The 22,249-nt window shown below is 37.2% G+C and overlaps 1 protein-coding gene across 16 annotated transcripts in view; it reads left to right on the top strand.

The window, feature by feature from the left end:
- Positions 1 to 22,249, top strand: part of Grip1 (glutamate receptor interacting protein 1) — a 645,398-nt gene that overhangs the window by 480,245 nt on the left and 142,904 nt on the right. For all 16 annotated transcript variants that reach the window (XM_058574656.1, XM_046430647.2, XM_058574652.1 and 13 more), the window contains one exon: positions 21,785 to 21,920. In XM_058574656.1, the coding sequence (XP_058430639.1) occupies positions 21,785 to 21,920 (136 nt within the window). The remainder of the gene's footprint in view (positions 1 to 21,784; positions 21,921 to 22,249) is intronic.

The following is a 22,249-nucleotide window of genomic DNA, read 5'->3' as shown; positions in this document are numbered from 1 at the left end:
GAAATAAACTAGTATAAGGCGTAGAGTGTGGTGGAGGAAGAAAGGCCTGGGCTGTGTTCCAAAGGAAAGTCAAGATGGCCTCTATGCCACCATGAGGGAGTCACATTTGAGTGAGCCTAAAATGATGGGAGACACAAGGCTGACATTGGTAAGAGAAGAGACTGGAGAAAGAGACAGGAGAGATCCTGTGAGTCTGTAGGCTGGAATAAGACCTTGGATGCTGAGTGTGACAGAAAGTCATTGCAGCCACTGAGCAGGTGAGGTACTGATGGGGTTGTTTTTTGTTTTAACCTCTCTAGCTGCTATATGCAAAAGAGACTTTAAGGAGACAAGGGTGAAAACAGACCAATTAGCAGGCTTTTACAGTATCGGGGGCAAAATATGATGGTGGACAGAGAAATAGTGAAAAATGATTAAAATTTGAAGGTGGATGTAGTGAAAAATGGAGGCAGAAGTAGAGCTGGAGGTAGTAGAAAAGGGCCAAATTTTGAAGAAGACAGAGACAGAGAGCTACTGAGGAAGAAGAGGATGAATGCAAGAGGTGAGTGGGGGCCTCAGAATAGAGCTTGGTTGGAGATATGCATTTTGGAGCTACGAATGTGTACCTGGTATTTTCCCCGGGATTGGGTGAAATCGAGGTAGAGCCAATAGGTTGAGATGAGATCCAAGATCCAAGCCTGGTGCAGACCAACCCTCAGAGATCAGCAATAAGGGACAACCAACACATGGCACCAAGGAACAGAAGCAGTTAGTGGAAAGCTAGGAGGACTTGGTACCCCGGGAACCAAGGTAAGAGCCACGTGCTGCTGAGGAGGAAGGGAAACACTGGGTCAAATAGTGATGATAAAATGAATGTGATGAGTCTGAGAATTGACCATGAGACTTGGTGGGGAGGGAGTTTCAGAAGACCTGATGAGAATAATTTCCATGGAAATGTGTGAGGGAAAGCCGACCTGAGGTGAGATCAGGGCTTGAGTAAACAGAGGCAGAGAATGTAGACAGCTCTACCAAACAACTCCATCAAGGGGAACAGAAATGGGATGGCAGCCAGAGGGAACATGGGATTGGGGGGAATTTTTAAAAAATGTATATATATATATATATATATATATATATATATATATATATATATACACACACACACACACACACACACTTATTTCATATATGAAAGGGTTCAACAAGCTCATGTGCTGATTTGATCTAGTGAAGTGGGAGAGCGCTGTATAAGGGAGGGGGAGCAAAGGAAAAGAAAAGCTTTTGAAGAGGCTCAGGGGACAGAGACTGGGGGCCCAAACAGAGTCTGCAAAAAGAAAGGCAGGGCAGAAGGCAGGACGGTGCCAAAGTTCCCATGAGACGATATGTGAGTCCCCTCTGATGGATCTATTTCTTAGGGATAAAAAAGGTGAAGTCACTCACAGAGAGCTGGAGAAGAAAGGGATGCTGAAGGCTTACCAAGGGAGGAGCAGGTGTCATTTCAAAGACTGGGAAAGTGGATTACCTAGGGCAATGTCAGAGGATTACCCTGCACTACAAGTACATTCCCATCTAAATGCCACACTCTTCTCTCTCACCAGCCCTGCCTCCTCAAATCAAAAAGGGATAGAGCTGACTTACCCCTCTAGTGCTCCTGCCCCGTGTCATCTCCATGTAGCACATTCCATTTCCATTTGCAGCTCTCCTACTACAATTTCTTTCCATAAGCATTTCTGTTTATGAACACCCAGAGCATTTTGTGATTTTTCTGAAGGCTTTATGCAGCTTAGTTCATCCTGTTTCAAGTTGCCCTGCAATTGTTTTCCTGGATTCTAGACTTATCTCTGATTTAAGATGGCAGTTCCTTGAATTCAAGAAAGCATTTCTTTATTAAAAATTCCCCCACAGAGTTTTGCCTAGCAGGATTCATAGCTGGGTGCAGCCCCTGTTTGTGAATTAAAGATTCTCCTTTCATGACTTACTGTAAGATCTCATCATTATTGTCCATCATCCTTACAAAATGATGAGAGGGAGTGTCAGGACATGGCATGCTCTCACTAATCTCTCACTAATAACTCCCTAAATCTACCACACACAGATGCTCATACATACATTTTCTTCCCTTTGTATTCTGCTTTTTGAAAACTTCACATATAGCTTCTTTTACTTTAATATTTTTAAAGGCAGGAAATTTACTATCTCACAAAACCTTTTCTGAATCTCTGCCTGTTAAACATTCCTTATATGAGGGGGTTGAAATTTCCCCCTTTGAACTTTGACTCATTGGATTTTCTAATTCTTCTGAATCTTCCTAAAGTAGGTCATTTGATTCTTCAATACACCTAAAACCTTTTTCCAGAGTTGTTGTTACTAAAACAAGGAAGATACAGTCCTTCTTTCAGTATTGATGTATGTAACACTGTTTCCATACCCTGGTTGTCTTTTTGTAGTTGCCAGTGCTCTTTAGCATAAGATATCCAAAACTGAACATTTCCTTCAAGAGCTCTGGAATGATTTACTTTATTCCTGATCATCACATATATGATGATTATTCTTAGCAGTGAATGAGTCACAAATTTGATAAACATTTAATAGATGTTAAGAAATTTGAGCATTGCTGTTCCAATACAACCCTATAGCATCCCACCAAAAACCTTGCTTCTCTCTGCAGACTTTGGGTATCATTCTTCATGAGCCTCAAAGCCATGAATTTTCAGCTCACAATGCTGCATCCTGTCTACAGGTTATTAGGAAAGATCTTCATGAAGAGTAAGTTGTTAAATCCACAAAAAAATGACAAAAAGGAATGTCAGTGCATTGGAGTTGCCTGGCTATTACCATATCTTGGTGGGCATATAAAACCCAGCCCCAGAGATTAAAAAAAGAGATAGAGAGAGAGAAGGAGGTATCTCTGTCAGCTGATACTACACAGAACCAACAGTCTTTCTTACACTTGTATATGTACAAGAAGACCATCTGCCAAAAAGAACAACAAAAATGAGATGCTCTCACCATTTGTATGAGCAGGAGAAAATAGAGGATTAGAAACAAAAATGATCCATGGTTTCAGGTATTTCAAGTCATATAAAAAAGGGGTTGACATGTTCTCAATGATCTTAGAGGCAGAACTAGAAGTCATATGCTACCAGTTAATAAACCATCATCATTCCCCTGGCTGAGGACAGCCCACAAGGTATCACATATAAGGCTGGGGATGTGGCTCAAGAGGTAGAGAGCTCACCTGGCATGCGTGCGGCCCGGGTTCGATCCTCAGCACCACATACAAACAAAGATGTTGTGTCCGCCGAAAACTAAAAAAAAAAATAAATAAATAAACGAACCTTTAAAAAAAAAAAGGTATCACATATAACTCCTGGCCTTATTTCACACCCGTACCCCACTGGTCAGTTTACACACAGCCTTCTTTGTTTAGTTTATCTAACCTGCATTCGGATATATGACTCATGCTGTTGTGATAAGTTATAGGAAATTGGGTTTGGATACAACTTAAGGTAGAACTTTCTAAGAAGTACAGAAGGGCAGTGCACCTTGCTGGTTAGGAACACAGGCTCTGGAGCTAGATGCCTTGTTTGAATGTTGGAATGCCAGCCCTGCTACATGGAATTAAGCTGCTTGCTTACGTCTCATACTCCAGTTTTCCCATTGTGTGAAATGAGAATATAATGGGGATTATATGAATTAATAATATATTAAATATATATATATATATATATATATATATATATATATATATATAAAACATCTGTAGTAGTTAGCCACTGCTGTGTAAAATATTACCACAAATTTAGCAGTTTAAACCACACACATTATCTCACAGTTTCTTGGGTCATAATATTAGGCACAGCATACCTAGCCCTCTCTGGGTCATGCAAAATTCTAATCAACATGTCAGCTAGGATTGCAGTCTCAGCTGAGGCTTCACTGGGGAAAGATCTACTCTCAAGTTCACTCAGGTTACTTGCAGAATTCAGTTCAGGGCTTCACTTTCTTGCTGGTTGTGAGCCAGGGGCTGTCTTTAGTCCCCCACAGCTGCCTGCTTCCTCCAGCCTGCAAGGCAGGGAAGTCTCCAGCATGATGTGCAGAATCACATACACATGATAACGTACATCTGGAACCTTTGCCATATTCTTCTAGTTAGATACAAGTCACATGTCATGGCCATACCAACAGCTGGGAACAAAGCCAAGGAGGAGTTAGGGACATTAGGTCACCAAAGCCTACCTATTGCAGCATACTATGTCAGTCATATAAAGTGTTTCATAACTATCAGTTATCCTTCAATGAAGCTACCAGAAAGTGTTAATTTCTCCCACTGCAGTGTTCACAGAGGAACTGGGTATGACAGTAGGTACACGGTAAAGGAAACCAAGTGGAGGCAGGTCTTGAACCAGATGATGCTAAAGGTCATCTGTGACTTTTGTTCAGCTGCCAGACACAGTGGATGAACTGCCTTCTTTTTTCCCAGCCTCCTCCAGAATCTTTCTGACTTCATTCCTGTTTTTCTTCATGTATGCTGTCTTTTTTTCTTTTTTTGATCTGATCTTACCTGTGGAAAAACAGGGAACTACAGCATCCTATATGGTTTTCTCTGAATATTCTAAGAGTTGCCCTGGTGCTTCATAAAATAGCCAACTTTTAGGGTATGGTGGGAGAAGTGAATGAAATACTTTTTACCTCTACTACTATTTGTCTTCTAAGGAAAGAAACCTGTGCTTTATTTATTGTTTCTGTATCTCTCAAAATCCTAACCATATTTGTTTACCTAGGCTTCATGCCAAAAGGGCACCTAACATCACTAGGAAAAGGAGAGTTAACCAATTGGACTTCTAGGCTCCCTGGATCTTGCTGTTAAAGGACAAGTGATTTCACCCATCTGATTCACTGCCCAGTTTATTAATGTGCCCTGCTATGTGTATAGAAGAACTGATAAATATAAACTTTCTATTTAGTAGCCCAGTGCTGAAAGAGGACTAATAAAGCCTCTATGGATGGCAGCACAGAATCCAGAGATAGGTTCTGTATGCCTGAGAGGTTATTGGTTTACAACATTCATAGTCTTGCATATTAATTTTATCAATGCATGTGTCAGCCCTATTTCTGAATTTAGTCTCTGAAGAATGTGACCCAATGATCATATGCACCCCCTGCACAAACACCCAAACATACCATCTCATGCACACCTATCCATGGCTCTGTTGGGCTGGGGAGTGTATGTGGGAATGACTGAGGGACTCTACATCCATTCTAATAACTAAATATTAGAAATACAAAAACCATGAAGCATTCCTGTTATTTCTCTAATTTAGGCAATTTCCCAGTAGAGTATTAAGGTGTTAATTGCTTCTGCACTTCTTAGGTTGACAGATATGTCCTTTTTCACCTAGGTGAAAGAAGTAATTATTGTAAAGCTCTTGTGGGCTTGGTGAGATATTCTCTAATGGATTTTAAAGGCATTGGTAGGGCATTGTGCTTTTAAAGAGAAACTGTCCTCTGTTCTGTTCATGCTTGATAACAGGAATTGATATTATATTTAGCCCACATGATACATCTATTAAAGGAAACATGCAATAGAAAAAGGAAATAGAGTAGTAATATATTTTCAGGAAATATGTATCCAGATTTCAGAGATGAGAAAAATATGTTCTTGTATGTGCATATATCACTGAGATGAACAAAGATTAAGTAAAACAAACAAAGACAGTAACCTTTTTCCTTTAGATATTCATTAAGGCATATTTCCCCAGAATTTTAAAACAAAGTTATTATTCTCTGAATCTGGTGTGGCCTTCCAAACAAAGGTTTGACAAGTCACTAACTCAATACAAATCAGAAAGATTCTTTTATCCATTGTGTGAAAGTGACTTACACGATTCATGCATGAACAATATTTTGTTCTAATATTTTATATTTACATAAAATATAGTCTTAGAACTTTTTATTAGAATTTGGAACTTTTTTGATAAGAGTCTAGCAATTTGGTCAAGCCAAGACAATTCATGTTAACTGATGATATTGTAGAAAGAAGGATGAATATAGAATTAAAACAGATGGTCTAAAATTCTAGCAAAATGATTTGCCCATTATGTGTCCTTAGGCAAGTTATCTAACCTTGAAAAAAAAAATCTTCATATTGTCATCTTAGGATTCTGGGTTTCTAAAAAATCAAATGCATGTAACTCTCCTGGCCAACTTAAATGCTACAAGGATGTAGACTTAGAATATCAAAGAAAGATCTAGGTTTTGTGGTGCTCAAGTTTATACCATTTGAGAATACAAAAGTATCTTTTTCAAGTTTGACAAACCCAAAGACTATATGAATTCATTGTTGGAATCTCTTAAGACCTTGTACGAAGCTTGTGCCAAAGAAGTTCTTAGAAATTATAGAGTCAGTAACTCAACCTGTGCATTATTATTATAGACCTACAGGATTCCACAGCTGGGAATAGCCATATCTGTCAGCTGATGGCGGGGGTGGCAGGAGGGGTCCCACTTTTTTTTTTTAGCAATAGAAACATTTTTAAAATCTTACATGAAAAGAACAAGAGAGAAAACAGATAAGAGTAGCAGAATGTGGGACCAGATACTTAGGGATGGATATACCTATTTTTTTTCTACCTTAAGAATTTCAGTTGAAAACAGAATTTGGAGAAACACATTTTATATATCCTAAGCACCACTCACTTGCAACCCCAATACATTTCAACACCTGTGAGACTTGGATGTGTTTGATAGTTGTACTTAAGCCTGTAGGGGTTATGATGTCATCATTATTTTCTGCATATACTTTTACCAGCTATAACTCATGGAAATATGATTAAATACAACCTCTTAAAGTTTCAAGCAATGAACCTTTAAGGACCATTTTAGAAAGAAATTTGCATTGTTCTCTAATGCATTATGTTGACCCTGTCCCACAAGATCAAGGAAGCACATGCATCAAAATTTTGTGTAGGATTCTCATCAGCCTTGAACAACATCCAGGGACAATTATAGAACACCTTCTAGTCAGTGCTTTGTCACCAGTGTTATCAATGGCACAGAATAACAATATCATATAGAAAATGTAGACATCAATGACACTGATTCAGAGGATGGAGAAGTTGGATAAATATCCTAACTGGTTTATTTCATTTACATTTTCTTATCCATTTATACATATTTTGTTCTCTTTAATAAGTATAAAATTTTAAGATCTTAGTGGCAAGAAATCTTTATGTTGTAATTTAATTGACAATAATTTTTTTTCTTACTGGTAAATAAAATAAGTGTCTTATAAGTGATGGCATTTTGAAGTCAACAAAATATGGTAATTTTTAATTTTTATTTTATTTTATTTTTAAAAATGTTTTGCAATACCAGAGATGGAACCCAGGGTCTCACACGTACTGGACAAATGCTCTATCACTGAGCTACATTCCCAGCCTGAAATATGATAATTTTTAAAACATATAGTTCAGTTTTCTTGTTTTAAAGTTTAGAGATTAAGTCATAGGGAGGGCCTAGTGACTTTCCCAAAGCAAAATGGTCAGTTTTTCTGGGGCTTAATGAATCATTTGCAAATATTTGTTAGGTGGCTGTCCTTAGTTGTCCCCAGACTAAGCCCTTGATCAAGTTGTTAAGCTCTTCAATGGCTTGAGAACTTTAATTTTTATTATAATAAAAATTATTTGAGAGCAGGAACTAAGTCTGTATCTTTTTTTAACAAGATATCAATGTACCTGGCATTTAGTAAATGATCCATAGATATTCAATGGAAAGGTAGATGGATGGATAGATGAATGGGTATATTGAAAAAGACAAAAACATCTCAAACAGAGTGAGACTAGAAGATAGTTTTATTTGGGTAAGGTGGTGTTACATATGGTGATTGAAGTATTAATATAAAGAATGGAATCAAAGAGGAAGTAGCAGCGACTAGTTTGTCTACTCATTTCCTTACTTTTCACTCTAATGGGAAACAATTTTCTAGGGGCAAGAATATAATTGTTTCTTATTGGAGAATAAGGTAAACATTTGACCAGAAAAGGGGCCAGAAGAGAACACTCCCTCCCCCCGCCCCCGTAGGGTAAAGGAAGCCAAAAGTACTATATGAGAGTGTCCTTGATATGGATGGCACAGCCTCCTCCATCCTGCATCCTGGTGGGTCTCAGTAGGGCTATAATAAAACTCAAACTCACTGTGCAGCAGGCTTCCTGGCTCCCCTGTGGAGAGTCTGCAGGGCTCCGCGATGGCTTGCCTCTTGGTTATCTGCACCGACTGCACTATTAGTTTTCCATCTGTTCCTTTATTTAAAATGGATCAAATCTTATAAAACAAGTGGAAGTCAAATACATAGTCCTGACATACAGGCATCTGTAACAAATGAGAACTACTGATTTACTGTTACCCTTGTGGCTTAGAGTCTGCCAGAGGCCAGCCTTGTTTTTCAGTCCTTTTCTCAGTAGTATTTCATTTACATATTCCTATGCCTACTGTTCAGCAATTACTTTATGATGAGTCTAAAAATGTGTAGCATCCAGTTTTATGAGGAGGTAATTTCATGGACATAAAATAGATTCAAAATGCCACTTAAGAACCCTGATTTTCAAGTGTCAGTTTCCCTAAACCCCAAAATGGGAGTATTGTCTTCCTTTTAGGGTTATTCTGAAAGTTAAAATAGATAATGGGGCTGGGGTTGTGGCTTAGCGGTAGAGCGTTTGCCTCAAGTGTGTGAGGCCCTGGGTTCGATCCTCAGCACCACCACATAAACATAAATAAATTTTTAAAAAGATGTTGTGTTCAACTACAACTAAAAAAATTAAATAAAAATAGATAATGGACATGAGAACATTATGAAAAGTATAAACTGCCTTAAAATGATGGATAATCTTGAGAAGTAGCTAGAATTTTTTATTTTAATTTCTGTTTTCAGTCAGGTAGTGTAGCTCATGCTAGATTGGTGGGTTCTTGGATATTCCTGAAAGGAAGAGGCCAACCAAGTACCCACTTCACCTGATTATTTAAGATGTTTGATTCATGGAAGAATTTACCTTTTTTTCCCTTTCTTTTCCATGGTGTATGGGACTCCAAGCATTGTTCTCTCAGTTTGAAGAAACAAGAGCATGGAGGCATTTAGCCTCTTCTCTGGGACAAAGGTTTGGCTACCTAACAGAGATTCCTTCTCACTATCTGCAGTACACATCTGATGTCTCTCTGTCTTAGGATAGTCCCTCACTTCCAAAGTGCTCCTTTTTTCTCACCTGCCCACCTGAAGGAAACATGCTCCTTGCTGTTGGCTGGACTCCCAGACCAGGGCATCTGACCATTCTATCCCTGGCACAGTAGCTCTGTTTTTTTTTAATATCCAAGTAATTATTCAACATAAGATATTGATCAAAACAAGACATACAAACAGATAGGCAAAATAAATGAATTTTTCCAGCAATATTTTATTAATTTACTAAATTGATTAATCTACTATTATTAACACTAACTTACTGAGCAATTTTTAGTACTTCCATTTCTCTTCCTATTAGGTAGAAATGATAGTCATATTACAAATAAATTTCCTACTTTCATCTAAAGAACTTAAACCTCTAAATATACATCTGTAGTCTACAGGAGACTTTCCCAGGACTACAGGTAGAGCTCTCAGTCTCCCAGGCTTTGTCATGGACTTCATTGAAGCTGTTGGTATAGACATTTGTTTTTTAGATATTTAGAGAGTGACCTACAGAAAAATAGAAACTGTGATCATTTATCTTTGAAATGCTAGTTCCTAACACAGAGTCTGGCAATTACAAGTACTCAAAAATATTTTTGGTCCAAAACAGTCTACAAGTAGTTATAAGAAGAATGTAGCTAACTTCTGTAAGGGAACACTGGAAATCAAGAATAATCTGTAAATAAGTTGGAACAATATGCTTAACTTGGAGAATCCAATTTTTAATCATGCCAACAACTTTAAAAATGCAACTTACAAGTTAAAATCACAGATCATATGTTTTCCCAAAGGAAAACTGCTTGGGATTCTAGAAGTAGGCACCATTTCTAGATCTCCTGCCAATGCCTTTTCTGGGTTATGGACTCTTGTGACTGATTGTGTATCACTTGGCCAGTCATGCTCTGGAAGAGAGGAGGTTTCACCAAGGTGAGCCACTTCCTATCTCTTAATAATTTGAGTTCTGGTTTAATTTAGATCACTAGCTGATTATAGGAATATAGGACTAATAGATTTGGGTGCTGTTACTATCGAGTTCTTAGACGGACTCTAGAGTAATCCCTACTTAAGAATGAATTTCCCTGAAATCATATATAAAACTTTTCTAGGATGAGTTCACAAATTTCATTACATTCTCCAAATAGTCTGATTCCACCAACAGTTAAATATCACTGCTAATTATTTTCTTATGTTCATAGCAGTCAAAATACAGTAGAAGATTGAGAATCTGCATACTTATAATCTTCTGATATAAAAATAATAATAATGACAGTAATGTCATGGCTTAGATAAACACTATGTGACAGATTATAAGTTACTTATAAGAAATATGTCACTTAGTCTTCAAAATACCCTGGAACATAGGTACTGTTGTTATCCTTATTTTAGGGGTAACTAAGCTTCAGAAAGATCAAATGCCTTGTTAATCGATTATTAACACCAGGAAGACTAATAGCAAATTTTGACAAATAACTGATTTTTGAGTAGTGGAAGACAAAACGAATTCTACTTTTCATATTTTAAAAACAATGATTTTTTTCACTGAATGCTTTAGGAGATATTTGGTATTGAATCAGTTGTACCAACAATAGAGACCACATCTATGTATTCTCTTAAAAACTGATCTAATTACAAATTATATTCTGTGCTTTTTTAAAAATTATATCAAAATGAATTCTAATGTAATGTATCACTAAAAAGAAATAAAAAAAAAAATTTCTAGGATAATACATTTGAAAACCCTGATCTAAATGTCACATACTTTAGGCGTCACTGATTTTCATATTTGGCACTGCATGTTTGTAGATTTCCCTTTTTTTTAATGCTCCAAGAAGAAACATATAGATATTAATCCATCCTTCCCCTTCACTGCATGAGATAAATTCTGATCATAATTTTATTTCACACGAATATTTGTGCTGGGTAATATTTATATACTGTTCATCCCTGCCACTAATCTAATTTATGCTCATGTTCCCAGGGGATGAGGAAAATTCTGGTACATCCCTCATGTCGTGACACAGCAGTGGAAAGTGCCAGAAGACCTTTTCTCTGTTAGTCTGTGCAAGAACTGAAAAATGCCGTTTATCACAGAAACCCAGCTTTGATCCCTGCAGCTTTGCTGAACCAGGCAATATTAAGAGGTGCTTGAAATGAATATTGGAAAAAGCATCTATTTATTTCCTGAGAGGGATACACTTCTTAGTGCTACCACTAAAAGTAATATACAGATAAAATTGTAGCGTAAGCATTGATATTCTTTGCAAAATTAGTACGCAGATATAGCGCTTGTATTCTGATATAAGCCCCAGCCCCCTTGCTGTGGCATCAGTTAAAATGACCAACCAACAAGCATAGGAAAGGAACTCTGCTTTTGTTTAGACTCTGCTCTTTATCATTCTGCATCTGCACCATGAAGCCATAATTCTGTTTGTCATAAACTGCTCACTGCCCTGTCATAATGCCCTGTGTCAGGACTGATGTGCTCATGCCCTCAGCAGTTACTAGGGTGCAAACGTTCCAGGCACCATTCCAGACCCTGGAGACACAGCAGAGAACAAAACACTATCTCTGACATCAGCATTTCAAAATTTGTGACTTACTATAGGGAGTTCTCATTGATGGCATTTCTGTTTTGCTGTTCATGGTATTTTAAAAAATGTATGCACTTGATGGAACTTCAAAGAGTAAGGAGCATTACCAGTGCCTCTTTTGCTGAACATGTGTCTATTGTTGCTTTACCACACTTTCTCTCTGTTTTTTTTTTCTTTTTCACACTTTCTCTTTTTGTGGTGTATCTATGGAGTGAGGGTCTTACCACTTTGGAACTTGACAAAAACTAAGGTTAAATATCCAGCCTGGTATTTAATTCTCAGTGAGATTCTCTTATTCAATACTGTGCTGAATATTGGCTTCTGTTCCAATCATTCACAACTCTACAAACTTCCTTTGTTTCCTAGCTTCCCTTTCTCAGTGATGGACATCAGCACCCACCAATCATGCAAGTTGGAAAACTTGAGATCTTCTTGACCCTCCTCTTCCTAGCTCCCCACTTCCTAACTGGTTTCTAATTCAAAGGAATTTCTCTTCATTAACATATCTGCAGTTCATGCCACCCATATAACTAGTGATATATTTTAGTCTCTCAGGCATTAACTATATATGACATAGTCAAATACCCATCCCCCCAAATCCACCCTACCTTATTGCCTGGGAACCTGTCAAGACTCTAACCCTCAGTCTTCTTTGAAGGTAGGTGTGAACATGGAATAAGCCATACCCTTGAGAATATCTGCAGGCCAGTGATGGATTTTACCTCAGCTCTCTTTCCCCTCCACTCTACTGAACACAGATAGGATATGTTCCTAGTGCAGAAGATCCCAAACTTTCTCTATTCACAGAATCCTAGTGTCTCAGTAAAATTTTTACAGCACCCCAAGCCAAATGAAATACAATAGTTCAATTTATGAAGTAGTTAAATCCAAACAACCTAATTCATATTTTGTCCAAACAACCTATTTACTATTTGAAGAGAAACATAAATAGAAAGTTTAAAATATGTTTATTTCATTCTTAAGTAAACCACAAGTGCCTAGTAACCATAAAAATGTGTTTGTTGGACATCATACAAATTCTCAAACCCACAAATCAGATTAAGCATTGACAACCTCACTTCTTGTTTCACATTGATTTTTACATGGAATTTGTTTCTTATCATTGCACAGAAATCAGCTTTGGAAAGACAGGACATCACCAAAAGCAATGTATTATGATCAAATGTTGAACTAAACTGCCCCAAGTAAGGAGATACTGTTGTGTCCAACAGATATCTAGTATGGCTGTGTTTCTCTCAAAAATATAAAATGACCCAGAGTGGACCTGTCACTTCACCATGAAACTTAAGGTATCTCTATGTTTTGGGGAACCAAAGCATTAAGGGATTGCAGAGACACAAAGAAGTTGACTGCTGATCAGAAACACCCATCTAGATGTGGATTATGAACAGAAATATAAGTTTCTGTTATATGTGAGCTATTCTTTATTTCTGGATTTGCTGACATAATCTGACCTAACTTAATGCATTGTATTACTGCAGTGGCTTTTTAATGGTTCTCTTTGACACAGCTGAAATGTGTTTCTCCCCAACACTTCATGCCATTAATGCCAAACTATTGCTTCAACTAACAACAAGCCAAAGGCTAACCTTTTATCAAACTCTAATCAGAGCACTTTTCTTGGATCCTTCATGGTCTAAATCTCTGTTTGCTTCCCCACGTCTTTTCTGCCAATCTCTCCTCATACACCAAACCCTAAATTAGTGCCTCAATCTTGGCAGCATATTAGAACTTTAAAAAAAGCAAAAACAAAACAAAACACACAACAAAACAAACCCCAACTGCAGAGGTTTTGATCTAATTGAAATGGATCTGTTCTTGGAAACATGAATTACAACACACCCAATACCAAGAGGATAATTCAAATAGCCCTGTAACTATGAAGGAAATTGAATTTGCAATTTTAAAACTCCTCAAAAAGAAATATCCAGGCCCACATGATTTCACTGGAAAATTCCACCAAATATTGAAAACCATTCTACACAATCTCTTCTAGAAAACAGAAAAAGAAATGCATTTTCCAATTCATTTTTGGAAGCTAATATTATTACCATGATACCACAACCAAAGAAAAATATACAAAGGAGAACACTACAGGCTATACTACTCATGAATATAGATGAATTTTTTTTTTACATTTTTTATAGTAGTAGATGGACAAAATGCCTTTATTTTATTTGTTTATTTTTATGTGGTGCTGAGGATTAAACCCAGGGCCTCATACATGATAGGCAAGTGCTCTGCCACTAAGCTACAGCCCCAGCCCAGATGAAAAATGCTTAATAAATTATTATCAAATAGAATTCAACAACATACAATAGTTACATCATATGACCAACTGGGGTTTATTTCAGGGATGCAAGTATTACAAAAATCACTCAAAGTAAAAAAAAAAAATCAAGGTAAAGAAAAATCACATGATCATATCAACCAATGCAAAACAATTGACCAAATTCAACCCCATTTGTGATAAAAGCTCCCAGAAAAATAGAATTAGAGGGGAATGAGACATTTCCCCCTAAGACTGGGAAAAGGTAAGGATGTCCCCTCTCACCACTCTTAATCAACCTGGTGCTGGGAGTCCAGTCGGTGCATAGAGCAAAAAGGTCAGTAAAAGGCACATGGATTGGAAAAGAAGAAATAAAGTTGGTTCTGCTTGCAGATGAAATGCTTATCTTCATAGACAACCCTGATGAATTTATTAAAAAAGAAAACAACTTCCCAGAACAAATCTAAGTTCTGTGATGCCACAGAATATAAAATAAATATAAAAAAATCAATCATATATCTGTATGCTAGCAATGAACATGTGTACCTTGAAATTAAAAATAAAATGCCATTTATAATCATTCTCCCAAAATGAAATACTTAGATGTAAAAGTAATGAAACATAAAAAATTTGTATGCTGAAAACTAAAAAAATGCTGATGAAGGAAATCAAAGAATCCAATCTAAATAATGGGAGAGACATGCCATCTTTCATGGACTAGAAGACTCACTAGAGTAAAGATGTAAATTCTTTTCAAGTTGATAAAAAAAAGTTTAACACAAATTCTATCAAAATCTCAACAACAGTTTTGGTAACTATAGAAGAGATTATTTCAAAATTCATGTGGAAAAGCAAAGGAACAATTTTTAAAAGCATGCATAAAGTTGGAAGAATTGTTCTGCCCAATTTCAAGATATTATTTAATTACAGTAATAAATACTGTATTGTATAATGGAACAAACACGGAGAAAACCCAGAAATAGACCCATAGAAACATGCTTAACTGGGTCTTTTTGGAGGGAGGAGTTACTAGGGATCGAACCCAGGAGTACTTTACCACTGAGCCACATCCCCAGTCCTTATTATTTTTTTTTTAATTTTGAGATAGTATCTCAATAAGTTGCTTGAGGCCTCACTAAGTTACTGAGGCTGGCCTCCAACTTGCCTAAGACTCCAGAGCCTCTGGGATTGCAGGTGTGCCCCACCATGCCTGGCTCGAACTGGTTTTTGACAAGATGCAAAAGCAACTTAGTAGATGAAAATAGCCTATTCAGTGAATGTTGCCAGAGTAATTGGACATCTATAAGCAAAAAAAAAAAAAAAAAAAGGAGAAAGAGGAGAAGAATCTTGACCAAAGCCTCATACTTTCAATGATCAAAATGGACCACAGACTTAAAATATACATCATAATATTATAAGAATTATAGAAAATATTTACAAACTGTAAGGAAAACAGTGGAGAAAATTTGATGATTAAAGGCTTAGCACAGAGTTCCTAGACTTGATAAAAGCATGAGCCATAAAAGGAAAAAAATCAATCAGTTGGATTTCATCAAAATTAAAACCAGAGTCTCAATGAAAGACCTTTCTAAAAGCATGAAAAGAAAGTCTACCAACTGGGAGAAAATATCTGCAAACCATGTATTCAACAAAGGACTAGGATCTGTAACTTCGAAGACATTCTCAACACTCAACACTCTAAAATCAAACAATCTAATCAGGAAGTTGGGAAAAGGGATGAAGAGCCATTTTACCAAATAAGTAAATAAATAAACACCAAAAATTACTCCAAAATTAAAACTAGAATATCACTATGCACTTATCAGAAGGGTTAAAATAAAAATAAATAGTGACAACACCAAATACTTTGTAGGATGCAAAGAAGCTCAATTACTCTTACATAATTGGTGAGAATGGAAACAATAGAGCTACTTTGGAAAATGGTTGAGCAGTTCATTAGAAAACTAAATATGCGCCTACCATATGACCCACAAATTATGCTCCTGGGTATTTATCCCAGAGAAATGAATATTCATGTTCACATGAAAACTGTACATGAATATTTATAGCAGCTTTAGTCATAATAGCCAAAAAATGGGAACAGCCAAGATGTCCTTCAATAAGTGTGTGGTTAAACAAACTCAGGCCTATCTGTGCCATGGAATACCACTCAGTGTAAAAAAGGAGAGAACTATTGCCACTAGATTTGTCTAGTGATATTGAACAAATCACTACAGAATGAAGCTGAGTATAAAAGGTCAACTCTGAAGATTTCACTGTGTATAATTTTGTTTATTCAACATTTTGAAATTGCACAATTATGATAATAGAGACTAGATTAGGGGTTTCCAGGGTTAAGAAAGGGATAGGAGAAGGAGGTATATGGCTGTCCCTATAAAAGGGTAACCAGATGCTTGAGGTGAGGGAAATGATCTGTGTTTTGACTTCATCCATGCCAACATGCCAGATGTGATATTATATTACAGTTTTGCATCATGTTACCATTGGGGAAAACAAGGTAAAGGGCACAAGGGATCTATGAGATAATTGTAGGTTCTCAAATGTCTTTAAAATTTGATATACAAAATCCCATCAAGATATTCTGATTGGATTGGACTGGGGTGAGCCCAGGCATCAGTATTTTAAAAGCTATCAGGGTAATTCCCCCATGCAGGCAGCATTGAGGAATTACAAATGGAACTAAAAGACTTGTGTTTCCCAGAATCCATAAAATTTCCTACCATTTGTTGTTGCTCTGGTTTTAACACCTCCCCTCTTTCCTTTTGCCTACCTAAGACTGTCCTTCCTGTACCACTCCCCTGAAAGATCCAGAGTACTGCTGGCCTGGGCAGAGCAGGGCCCTTTTAGGACTCACCAGTCACAGCCCTTCTTCAACTCTTGAGTTGCCTTTGTCACTCTGTTATCACAATTTGTGTGTTTCTCCTCTTTCAGCAACTCAAGTTACTATTATCCGCTTTGCACATGTGGTTCCTGAATTTCAGGGACCTGTCAAAAATTAGGGGTAACTGCCCTTTCTGTGGTAATAGTTTTAAAAAAACATTAGCAATGAGGCAGGAGATTCCAAACACCAAGGTTTTCACAGCACAAAGTGTGATTATTATGCCATATATGATGCCATACATTTACTCTATGCAAAGTGGTGTTACAAAACCTAAGATAGTCTGATGTGGGTCCAGGATGCCTTATGCGTATGATACTTCTTTTCTTTCTGTTTTTGTTTGTCAATTGTTTTGCTTTGTTTTATCTTTCCACATATCCGAGCAAATCTAGACTCTGACTAATTTTGGGAAGCCGATGCTGAGGACTTTTCCGGCCTCCCCACTCTAGTCCCCTGCATCTGCAAGTCTGGTACTTTTTACAATCCCTCAGGGAGACATGATTGGTAGTGTGACATCCAATCACAATTCTATTACCTCTTTCAGAGAGGTGTCATGAGCAGGCTCTCTTTACTCTTTCACAGCAGTCTTAAAGGGTGAGCTAGTGTATGTTGGCAACCCAATTTTTCACAGAATCTTTGCAAGGTTATATGTTCTATTTTTGCAATAATGTAAAATATATCTTGTACCAGAAAAATCATATGGGGACTTTTATTGATAGTGTTAACGTTATAAACTAATTTAGGGAGAACTGACACAGCTTTATGTTGGGCTATGCCATCCACTGGAATATTAGTTCCTGGATGGCTGGAGTATTGTTCATTTTGTCTGGTGCTTTATCTTCAGTGCCTAGAACTGCTTGATACATGGTTAGCATTCAGTGTTTATTGAATGATGGAATGGATTGTCTTTCCATTTATGTTGATCTTATATCCCTCAGAAGTTCTTTAAGGTTTTTTTTTTTTTCCTATAACTCTTGTACATTTTCATGATTTTTTTTTTTCCTGGAGATGTGACTTTTTGGCTATTGAAGGGGATGTCTTCTCTCTACCATGACTTCTAGATGACTGTTGTTTGACTATGTAAAGTCTACCTGGGTATTATTATTGCATATTAATTTGTAAAAAGCTGTGCTATTAAATTTTCTAATTTGTTTGTAAAACTTTTACATAATTACCAAGTGTCATTGTTGTTTTTCTTAAAATTTTCTAGAGTTCAGTAACTTAAAAGATTGAATAACAAGTCCAAAGAGAAACAGCAAACAAATAATCCCATTCTATCAGTGAGATTCTTGTTGGTTATATGAGTAAGCAGTGGTACAGATATAAACCTGTAGTTTCTTCTCTAAAAATTAAATATGGTGATTAAGGAAAATGTCAAATCCAGATCCATCTCATTCCTTGCTGGTTGGGCATCATCTGTTCTCTGTGCTGCTTGCTAATTTGGAAAAACTATAATGTTTGCTGTTTGGTCCTCTTCATTTGGGAAGGATTATTTGCAATTTAAATCACAAAAGAAAGAAACTGTCAGTACATATTGACTTGCCCAAGTTCCCCTGTTTTACTGCAGTGTTGATTCACTAAGCCTTGATATATAAGTGAACTCATGCAAATGAATGCATCTGTCTTCATTTCTCTTTGCCATTAGATCATTATGCAAACATTAAACACCAAAAAAGACACAAAATGATTGATTACTTGAGCAGAGAATGGAGGTTAGCTGAAAGCAAATTCCAGAAGCAGGTTCCTCCCTTTCCAACCACCTCTTCTCTCCTACCCGCTTTGGAAACACCCATAATGAATTTAGTCAATTCCTTTGGGACTAAAGATACTTATTGGCAGTCAACATTCTTGTGATTCAGTGCATTTTCTTGCAACAATATTGTACATTTACTCCTGAATTGTTACCTAATTTATATATCCCTTCTTTGGTCTGCCCTGCTCAGCTAATCCTAATCAATAATTACAACACATCTGTCAGAAGACAAAACTGTGAAATAGATGTTGCATTAACCCCAAGTCTTTGGTTGACATTGTTTCCAGGACTATCTCCTCTGTGTCTGCTTTCCTCACAACCTGCCCTGTGGCTTAGTGGCCTGTGACTCTGCCTCTGTGACTAGGCTGAGCATCCTGAGGATAATAATGGCCTTCATTTTTTTTTTCATCTTAGTGCTTCAATGTTTGGGTCATAGTAGCATTCAGTAAGTTATTGAATGCATAAATTGTTCCAATAACTGGGGCATAAATATTTTCTTTCTTGTTATTAAAACTAGCTCTTAGAAAAAGATTTGAAATATTTTTAAATGGGAGGGTAGTTGACTGTTACCAGTTTAAAAAGTAGCCAGATCAATGGATTTATATTTTAAAGAATAAATTAAAATAGTTATTGACCTTTTTTAGATTTTTAAGATTCAGCAAGAAACCTGGGAAGGGCTTGGGTTCCTTCAAGACAAAACTGCACTGACTTCTTTCTGCCATAAAGACTGCTTCCAAACCTGTTTGATGGTGTCCCATTTTATGCAAGAAGCATTTTCTTGAAAACATGAGTAGAGACAAAATTTTTATAACTGGAAACTTACTTCTCACATGCCTGGCATTACTGTTTCATTGTTGTGTCTTTGTGAATTTCTGACTAGGCTCTAAAAAACACTATGCTTCCCATGCTTCAGGAAAGGTCTATAGCTGGGCACAGTGGTGAACACCTGTAATCCCAGCAGCTCAGGAGGCCAGGGCAGGAGGATCGAAAGTTCAAGACAGCCTCAGCAACTAAACAAGGCCTTAACCATCTTAGCAAGATGCTGTCTCAAAATAAAAAATAAAAAGAGCATTGCATATGGTTCAGTGGTTATGCACCCCTAGGTGCATAAATAAAATAAATAGAAAAAGAAAGAAATTTCTAAAATCAAAAGTTTAAATATACAGGATTACTCTGCATAATCCAAGAAAATGCAAAGAATTCTTTTTTGGGCAAAATTGTTAGGCACTTCTTTGCTCTGTGGTGAGAATAGTCACCCATCATTTTTTTTCTGTCATCTTTGTTATTTTAATTATTAACTTTAGTTTTAAAAAATTGACACCCTGCCTTCTACCAACAGGATTTATAGGGGTTATTTGTTAAGTTCATCTCTTCAAATATCATCTGGGCCCATATGGGTATCTATGGTGCATGTGAGGGGCTATTTTGTTTTAAGGAGACACAGGTGAAAAGCACAGCAATGGACATGGTTACAAATGGTTCTGGCAAAAAAATATAAAAGAACTTGAACTTTTATGCACTTGATAAGAATTTTGGTTCTTGAATTTCAATCCTTATTTGGTCTCTCATATAAAATGTAATGCATGAAGCTGACATCATAAGCATTCATACCCTCTTCCTCGGCTTCTGCATTGAAGGCAGTGTCGGCTCATACCTGTAGTGCTGTGAGACTGAAGGGTCAAAGCAGGCCCCCAGCAATGTTGGGCTGGGACAGAGCCTGGAAACCTTGACTGCCCTGCTTGGAATGACATTCTCTGTGGCACTAAGGAAATGAGTGACCTGATGACCCTTGCTTCCTTTCCCCAAGCACTCCATTCTTCTCAGTAGGCTAGATGAAAGATTCTTTCTTTCCCTGATTTGAATTTTTTTATTGCCTAGTAGAATTATATACCAGCAGCAACAATTTTAAAACCTTGATGATAAGCATTCATAGAGGTTTTTAAAATTATAATGAACTGTTATATGTAATTAAGAAAAGGATGGAGGTATGCAATAGTTTTTTTTGTTTGTTTGTTTGTTTTTTAATTTGACTTTGAAAAAGCAAGTCTGTTCTTGCATTTTAATATAAGTGTCTTTGATGTTCCAAAAGTTTATAACCCTGAAATTTGGGGTCAAAGCAGGCCTTTGATTTTGGAGAAGATGGGAAAGCACCTAGTTTCCCCATTTGTATCCAGAAAGATAGCAAATAGTAAAGAGAAAAGTAACATCATAGGAGGTCTAAAACACTATTTATCATAATTAGCCTCTGGATATGTGAATACTGACTTGTCATTTTTTTTATGAAAGGAAAAATATTCTTAATATTTTCTTACCTTCTGTTTTTGTGACAAATCAAAAGATTTGAATCTCTTCTTGGTGTAAAGACATTATTCCCACAAGATCTGTGAGATTTTACGATTTGGGTGCATATTGATAAATTGATAGCAGTTACCCTGAAATTCGGAGGACCAACACTGCTTTGCCATACTGAGACATACTCAGCAAGAAATCGTATCAGTCGTTGCATGAGCCATTTGGTACTTGGTTTGTAAATGACCAAAAAAGTGAAAGTTGGTAATATTTTTCTTGAACCTGTGGAGAGCTCTCTCTCCTGTCAGTTGGCTTCCTAAGCTGAAATGTGTCAGGAACTTGGAGTCTGTTACTACACAATATGCATTTGTATTGTTATTTAAAATCCTGTTCTAACTTCTTATCTTAGGACTTTCAGCTGTTCTTTTTGGAGTTACAAGGACAGAATTCAGAGAAAGTCACTAGGGAACGGTAGGAAACAGAAGCTGAATATCATCATTGGTATATAAGTCTATTTATTGCCAACCTAGAGCAAACTACCCCACTGGCGCTGGATAATAAGCCCTTGTGGAATATCTACCTTGATGCTAACGGTGCATACTTCTTCATGAGACACTTTGCAGCTTACAATGGAAGGAGACCATGGATATCTTTTCTCATAGAAGAAAAAGTGAAAAGAGTTTCTGGGGAGAAGTCACCTAATCATGAAATAATATCTGTGGTGCTGCTTTCATTTAATAGGACAAACGCTTTTCTTTTACAGAGGAATTCAAGGGCTCCACTGTGGTTGAATTGATGAAGAAGGAAGGCACCACCCTGGGTCTGACAGTGTCCGGAGGAATTGACAAGGATGGCAAGCCACGGGTGTCCAACCTGCGGCAGGGAGGAATCGCTGCTAGGTAACTGCCTCTGTGGGGAAATGGGAAAGAGACGTGGGGTATAATTAATTCAAAAATTAAAGCTCTATCAGAAAAGGTCACTAATAAATAAATGACAGTTGCCATCTGCCAGGCAGCACGTCCCCCCAGAAGCTCAGCAGGGCACGGTTCAGAAGCTGCTCCCCAGACCTGCCAGTGGCTTTTCTGGCCTACACTGAAGTCACTAGGGAGGTTTCTTATGTCATCTAAGGGGCAGCCAGCCTCTGATAAAATTTGTAAATCAATGGATGTGTAACTGATGTGAATCTGCAATCTGTGTATGGGGTGAAGGTGGGAGTTCATAACCCACT

Source organism: Marmota monax, unplaced genomic scaffold (genome assembly GCF_021218885.2).
Source record: "Marmota monax isolate L192 unplaced genomic scaffold, Marmota_monax_Labrador192_F-V1.1 WCK01_AAM20220418_F8-fsc00056, whole genome shotgun sequence".
In the NCBI taxonomy this organism is placed as follows: domain Eukaryota; kingdom Metazoa; phylum Chordata; class Mammalia; order Rodentia; family Sciuridae; genus Marmota; species Marmota monax.
The sequence above is the reverse complement of the archived record's forward strand: the minus strand, read 5'-3'. Positions and strand labels throughout refer to the sequence as shown.